Here is an 8,372-nt window from a genome sequence, read left to right on the forward strand (position 1 = left end):
AGCCATCGACCGATCCGGCTACATTTAAATAATTTAATAATTGTGGCGTATACCTTACCACGGCGTATTCAAAACTTATCTCCTAGGCACTGCTCCAATCCACGAAGGAAGAAAGAGGACACTTTACAAATATAATGGAGATTGAATAATAAAAAAAAAGTAAATAAATAACACGCAAATACTGTGTTTTTAGATACGGGCACAAAGCGCCGCCGTACTATTCAAAATAATAAATAATCAAATAATACAATAGAAATAATCAAATTTAAATATATAAATATATATCTGGGCGCCCAATTCAGTAATACAAGAATTGAACTAATTCAATAAATTTACATGAGACCTTGATGGCCTTAACCAAATAATACAATATTTAATATAATTAACGATACAAAGAGTACATACATACGATCTGGCACAATGAATGAATTCTTCGTATAAGAGTGTATAAAAGATCCATAAACGCCGCACAAATAACGGAAGGAAGAAGGATCAAATCCAACGTTGTCGGAACGCCACAACAAACAACGCGTGTCAGTATAAATTGATACGCGGTTGAAATATTACACGCTGCAAATTATAATAAAGAAAGGCCTTTCGATGTGCATTTATTAGCACCTTCACATCGGCGACCACTGTCCGACTACGAATGTCGGGCGACAACTACTATTCATGTCCGACTCGCCGGTGACACCGTCACACCCCGGTAAAGATAATGGACGAGCGGACGAGTGGCGAGTGGGGAGTCTAGAAGGTTCTAGAACGATCTCGACTATCTTAATGACCGGTGATCGATCGATAAAGGCGATATCCGACATCCTCCCCCTAGTAAGACGTGCACGTCTTACTACAAAACAATGCTAGCTCGACGACTTCAGGCTGCTGTAAGTGACTGGGTGACATTGGACCCGTTTTGACCGATGAAATTGGTTTAAAAACCCGGAAGGTTCAACATAAAATAATACAACGAAAGAAAAAATAAATAAATAAATAAAAATAAATAAATAATAATACAAAAAAATTATCGAATTCCAAATATTATACAATTCAAATGCCAGGGCTTATAAATACAATATTTTCAATATGCCCTTAATTTTCTCTGGCATTTATCTATAATACATGTCCACTTTCTCCCGTGAATCATAAGCGAAGTGCCTAGTAAAAAAAAAAAAAAAAAAAAATGTATACTGTGGAGGAGTCAGTGACGGAGGAAAAAAAACCAAAAGGGGTAGATAAAACAAAATATGTATAAATAAATAGAATAATATAACGCGAACCCCAACCAAGGCAAACTAAATAGGCGGTAGTTCCCTAGAGATTGGTGGGAAGTTTGACAACCTTTACCACCGGACGGGTAAGGATACCTGTAGCGGTTCGGAGTCGAACGACTCGGACGACCTGGTCAGCGCCTGGTAATACTTCGATCACGCGGCCCATACGCCATTTTAAAGGCGGTGTTTGAGCGTCCTTTATCACAACCATATCATCCACTTCTATGTTGGGGACGTCATCAAGCCACCGACTCCGCATCTGGAGCGTTTGAAGATATTCATTTCGCCAACGACGCCAAAATGCTTGGACACATTGATTGACCAATTTCCACCGCTGTACCCAGGGACGCGTTTCATTTGGAATTTCCGATTCTGGGACAGCAAGTAATGGTCTGCCGATCAGAAAATGGCCTGGAGTTAAGCATTCGAGTTCGGCGGGATCGGACGAAGCGGGAGTAATTGGCCGAGAATTTAAAATGGCTTCACATCTACACAAAATTGTTCCAAATTCTTCGATTGTGAAGGTGTGCTCCCCCATTATGCGAAGTAACAATGTTTTGGATGAGCGCACTGCGGCCTCCCACAAACCACCGAAATGAGGGGCACCCGGAGGGTTAAAGTGCCACGTACAATGAACACTAGCTGTCAGTTGGTCGCGATACGATGGGTCATTGACCAGAGTGCGAAGTAGATTATTTGCCCCAACAAAATTCGTACCGCAATCGCTGTAAATATCGGTAGGCAGACCCCGGCGAGCCACAAACCGCTGTAATGCTGCTATAAACGCCTCGGTACTCAAATCTGATACATACTCTAGATGTACCGCTCGGACCGTGAAACACACAAAAACGGCAAGATACATTTTGTACTGGCGTGGCTTCCTGAGCCGGTTCTCTTTTACTGAAAAGGGACCTGCGTAATCCACTCCGACCCTCGCAAACGGATGGCATTCTGTCACTCGTGCAGATGGTAAATCCGCCATTATTGGCTGAGGGTTTCTGGCCGTAATGCGTACGCACGTGATACATCGGCTAATGATCGTACGGATCAATGTGCGTACCGATAATATCCAATACTGACGACCAACCAACGAAGAAACGATCTGTGGACCACTGTGACCTGTGATGTCATGCCAATGCCGAATTAATAGGACAGAAAAATGTGAAGTCTTTGACAGCAGCAATGGGTGTTTTTGGTTATCAGACAAATCCGATCTTGATAACCGACCGCCAACTCGTACTAAATTTTCACTATCGAGGAACGGACGCAAACGCGCCAATAGTCGTGCCGAGGGCGCTTGCCCCTGCGACAATTCACGGATCAACATACTGAAATGAAAACGTTGCGACGACCGCGCAATCAGGAGTGCTGCCTGGTCGAGCTCTTTCCGGGATAGATACCCATTATAAACTGGTTGCTTTTTGCATCGCGTGATGAACCGGAGTATACGGGCAGTGGTTCGAACTGCTTGAACATAAGTGGAAAAACGCTCATACCACTCAAATTCTTCTTGTATAACCAACACCTTCGATGATTGAATCCTAAATTCAGGCAATTGATCGGCGGTATTAATCGGTGTATACTGGTTCCATTGTTGAGATGACAGATACAGACATGGTGGACCGTTAAAATAGAGATCATGTTTAATGAAATCTGACGGAGTAAGTCCCCGTGAACAACAATCCGCTGGGTTGAAGGCTGATTCTATATAATGCCACTGGCAATTGGGCACGAGAGAATGAATTTTGTAAATTCGATTAGATACAAATACCTTAAATGAATCATGTGGATACTTTAACCAACTTAAAACCGTCGTGGAGTCCGACCAAGCATGTACGTCAAGGATCTGTAGTTTGAGGCTTAATGTGACGATCAGGCGAGCCATCCATCGAGCGAGCAAAAAGGCGGCACAGAGTTCCAGTCGTGGAATGGTAATTGACTTCACTGGTGCAATTTTAGATCGTGCTCCCAGCAACGAAAGCGTAGAACGACCCGACGAATCCACTGCTCTGAGATACACCACGGCAGCATATCCGATTGACGACGCGTCACAAAACCCACATATTGAACACTGCATGTTTCGGCGTGTGCCTAAGAATCGAGGGATGCGGATACATTTCAGATTGGGCAGGTCAACAACGTACTTGCGCCAAGGCTCCGCAATCTCTGGAGGCAGTTGCTCATCCCATGAAAGCCCGGCTTTCCACACACGTTGGATCAATGTTTTAGCGAAAAAGGTGACAGGCGATAAGAGTCCCAGCGGATCGAACATCCGCGCTAACAATGACAACATACCGCGTTTCGTGGAGACGTGTTGTTCGGGTTGAAGGTTATACACAAATGCATCTTCTTGGTGAGACCATTGTAATCCCAATACTTTCGTCCCGATGCCAGCAGAATCATCTAACGACAATGGTTCGCATGTCCTGTCCTCGAAAGGAACCTTATCAAGTATGGCGGGCGTATTACTGGCCCACTTTTTCAAATCCATACCAGCGCCATTTAGAACCTTAATAAGACCATCTTGAAGGGAAAGGGCGTCATCTTCCGTGTCACCACCTACGCAGATGTCGTCTACGTATGTTTGATATAATAATGCTTCTTTTACAAAAAGAAAATTATTACAGTCTTGCTCTGCAATGGACTGAAGTACCTTGATCGCGAGGTAGGGGGCACAGTTGACTCCATAGGTGACAGTATTAAGCTCATATGCTTGCAACTTTTGTTCAGGCGACGATCTCCACAATATATGTTGATACCGCCGATGTGATGGAAGCACGGACACCTGACGGTACATTTTGCTTATGTCGGTTGTGAAGGCAAAACGGTGGACACGATACAATAACAAAACATCCACAACATCGCGTTGTAATTTCGGTCCCGGGAGCAAGCAATCATTCAAAGAAACACCCGAAAACGACCTCGCGGAAGCATCAAATACTACACGTATTTTCGGATCGATATCATTAGGACGGTAGACGGCATGATGGGGGATAAAGTAGTCACCATCGGAATTGGCTGGGGACATATGTCCCAATGTCAGATACTCGGTCATAAACTCACAATATAATCGCCGAAGACAAGAGTCATTGGCCAATTTCTTCTCCAAATGCTCGAAACGCTTCTCAGCCAAGGCACGTGATCCTCGAAATGTGTCACCGGAAATAGAATGACGGAACAAAAGTGGTACACAAAACCGACCCGAACTATCACGAGTACATCCGTCACGGAATATAGATTCGCATTGTCCTTCTTGCGTAAATTCTTCAGGTGCTGCGTCTGGTTCTTCGAGGGCCCAGAACCTCTCCAGCAATGTTTCCACCGATGTAGTCAATGATGCGTGACATGATATTAAAACATTAGGTAGCGATGTTGGGACCGGTCCTATGACAGTCCAGCCAAATACGGTTCCGAAGGCCACCGGAAAAGCATCACCAACCGACACACGCTTTCCGTTTAGAATTTGAGCAAACAGATCCGCACCTAATAAAACATCAATAGTACCAGGATTGATGAACGATGGATCAGCTAAAGCAAGGTGTTTGTATCTTTCTGCAATTGAATGTGGCAATGGATGCCGTGGCATCTCAGCCGTAATTGACGGGAACACCCACGCATCGAAGTTGAAGATTGGATCCGGTGAAAATCTTGGTTGGGCCTGACAATGGACAATTCCCAGAACGTTTTGTACCGAAACACCACCAAGGCCGGACACAGGAGCTGTCCATCTACGCATCTGGAGTCCTAAACGATTTTTACACTCCAAGGTAATTGCACTAATTTGTGAGGCTGAATCGATAAGCGCTCGCACCGTATGCATCACACCGACATTATCAGGCATATGGATGAGCGCTGTCCCAAGAATAACAGAAGGCGACGTATTTTGACCAAGACATGACGATGGGGTGGCAATGTCCGATTGTCCCTCCTTTGAGGAGTTCTCTTCCTTTGAAGGCGCTGTAGATCCGACTGAATGCAATAGCGAATGATGCCATCGTGAACACTGACCACATACATCCGAGGATTTGCACTTGGTTACCCAATGACCGGGGCGCAGGCACCGAAAGCATATCCGCTGATCTCGCGCCCAATCGTTACGCGCCTTTTGCGTCCAACCTTTGAATTTCGGGCATGACGTTAGATCATGAGTACCCTTGCAACATTTGCAAAACTGTGCTGCTTTGGGCGGGTTGTTGCTTGTAATCATAGAAGTGTGCAGCGGCGGCTTCCTCGCATTATATGACGCAGTCTTAGTAACTTTGTGAGAGTTTGATTGTTTCGATGTAGACTCCCGTGGAATGCATTCCAATATGGCCACACGTGATTTTATAAACGTCAATAAATCTTTTACTGTAGGGAAACCGTTGGATAATTGCGCTTCGAATAATTTAATGCTGTAAATAGGTAAGCACCGTGAAGCTATTGAAAATAATATAAAATCGCCTAAATTTGGTATATTCAGGGATTCGAGTAACGACACACCTTCATCAAATACCACCAATAATCTGTTCAACTCGGGTAGGTTTTCTGAGGTAGCTCGTTGTGCACTTAACAAATTTTCAATTAAGGAACATGCAACCAGACGGGGTTTGTGGAATCGTTCCTCAAGAGTGGACCACGCCAACTTGTAATTATGATCTGATACCGGAATTCCGCGGATAGCGTCTCGGGCTGCCCCTTTGCAACATCCCACCAAGTAATAAAACTTATCAATATTTGACAAATGTTCTCGACGATCTACCGATGTAATAAAACGATCGCGAAAAGTTATCCACTCATAAATGTCACCCTCGAACGTGGGCAACGGGATTTCGGGCAGGCGGGCAGGCTTGAAGACTGGAACGCTATCAGATCGGAGAGAACCTGCATTGTTAGATCGTGCTTCACTTGGGTTCACATCCACAACCACATTGTCAGGAACCGCTTGCTCGTCTGATTTTGGAACATTCTGATCGACATTATTCAGCGACGCCTGTGAACCGCCGTGCGTGGACGCAATAGTTTGATCGGGACAATATTGCATAAAGCGATTAGCTGTTGCCTTAGCAAAAGAAACCAAATTGAACATCTCGACGCCCTCCATGTCGGGGTATTCACTGTCCCGGTCCAAATCCATCAAATGATTTAAAAACGCTTCATCTTCAATGGTGAACGACGCTAACAACTGATCTAGTGTTTCTACCATAACTAATAATTGAGGCACTACCGACGTATCTTCCGCACTACGGATAGCCAAATCGTAAACTGACCGAATTTTATTCATGTAACCCTTGCGTTTTACTTCGCATTGACGGACCAACCGCCTGGCTCGTGCTTCATCGCCGCTCGAAGCCATGATGTAGGTTTACACAAAAGGGGGAAAAATAAATAATTAAATGGACGCAAAAAAAAAAAATCAAATGAATTAATGCAACACAAGTGCGTTTTGCGCAAAATATTAACTAGCGGACTAACAATCGCAAAGAAAATCAAAATAAATTAAACGCGACAAGAGGCACGGTTGACGCGAAATAATAATAAAATTATTAAACGTTGATTAAATAATTGAATTCGAATAGTACGATTTTCGCAAATTAATAGCAAAATAGATATTAACGCAAAATAAAAATAATTTAAACGTAAACCGCAATGCGCAAAATAATAATAACAAAAAAAAAAAATAAAAAAAAATAAACACGCAAAACCAAAAAATATTACGAGAAAAATAAACGCGTTTTTACGCGAAATATAAATATACCAAATTATTAATCGCGAGATAAATGCACGGAGCGCGACAAATACGCGAGCGGTTTACGCGAAGTAATAATCAAAACACGAAAATAACCGCTTTAAGCCAAATAATAAATAAAATTATTAATCACAGATCAAAATAAATAAGACACGACCAAAGCTGAATAAATAATTTAAAAAATATTATTAATCGTAGTATGAATTGTTTAAATACCAACGATACGCGCGTCTTACGCAAAATGATGATAGAATCAACTGATAATCGTAATAATCACAATAGTCGCAAATGAAATACTTATAGTACGACAATACGCGCGTGTACGCGAGATAAAATAAGTTAACAGTCACACAATTAAATAAGTAATACACAAGTTTACTTTATATAGAGCGCTATTTAAACGAATTAATAATTCAGAAATAATCAATCGTGTACAACTAAATAAGTCAGCACGTCGCTCACCCAGTAACGTGTGACCACAAATTAAAATAAATTTTCACCAATATTTACGCTTACCTTAGGACGAGCCCATTGATCATAAAAAATATAATAAACAAGATGTGGACGAAACCACGCTCTGCTACCAGAAATGTGGCACGAACCCTTACTGTCGACCCAGAGCCATCGACCGATCCGGCTACATTTAAATAATTTAATAATTGTGGCGTATACCTTACCACGGCGTATTCAAAACTTATCTCCTAGGCACTGCTCCAATCCACGAAGGAAGAAAGAGGACACTTTACAAATATAATGGAGATTGAATAATAAAAAAAAAGTAAATAAATAACACGCAAATACTGTGTTTTTAGATACGGGCACAAAGCGCCGCCGTACTATTCAAAATAATAAATAATCAAATAATACAATAGAAATAATCAAATTTAAATATATAAATATATATCTGGGCGCCCAATTCAGTAATACAAGAATTGAACTAATTCAATAAATTTACATGAGACCTTGATGGCCTTAACCAAATAATACAATATTTAATATAATTAACGATACAAAGAGTACATACATACGATCTGGCACAATGAATGAATTCTTCGTATAAGAGTGTATAAAAGATCCATAAACGCCGCACAAATAACGGAAGGAAGAAGGATCAAATCCAACGTTGTCGGAACGCCACAACAAACAACGCGTGTCAGTATAAATTGATACGCGGTTGAAATATTACACGCTGCAAATTATAATAAAGAAAGGCCTTTCGATGTGCATTTATTAGCACCTTCACATCGGCGACCACTGTCCGACTACGAATGTCGGGCGACAACTACTATTCATGTCCGACTCGCCGGTGACACCGTCACACCCCGGTAAAGATAATGGACGAGCGGACGAGTGGCGAGTGGGGAGTCTAGAAG

At 42.3% G+C, this 8,372-nt stretch overlaps 1 protein-coding gene across 1 annotated transcript; it reads right to left on the reverse strand.

Moving 5' to 3' along the window:
* Positions 1–1,311: 1,311 nt before the first annotated feature.
* On the reverse strand, positions 1,312–6,606 carry LOC149060700 (uncharacterized). Its single transcript, XM_089230289.1, has one exon. It carries the CDS (start codon positions 6,604–6,606, stop codon positions 1,312–1,314), a length of 5,295 nt encoding a protein of 1,764 aa, XP_089086415.1.
* Positions 6,607–8,372: the final 1,766 nt, after the last annotated feature.

Source organism: Diuraphis noxia, unplaced genomic scaffold (genome assembly GCF_037042655.1).
Source record: "Diuraphis noxia isolate RWA-SAM2 unplaced genomic scaffold, SU_Dnox_SAM2 contig0001, whole genome shotgun sequence".
NCBI classification, from domain to species: domain Eukaryota; kingdom Metazoa; phylum Arthropoda; class Insecta; order Hemiptera; family Aphididae; genus Diuraphis; species Diuraphis noxia.

Coding starts and splice junctions, on each gene's coding strand:
- LOC149060700 (XM_089230289.1), bottom strand. CDS start 6,606: ATGGCTTCGAGCGGCGATGAAGCACGAGCCAGGCGGTTGGTCCGTCAA.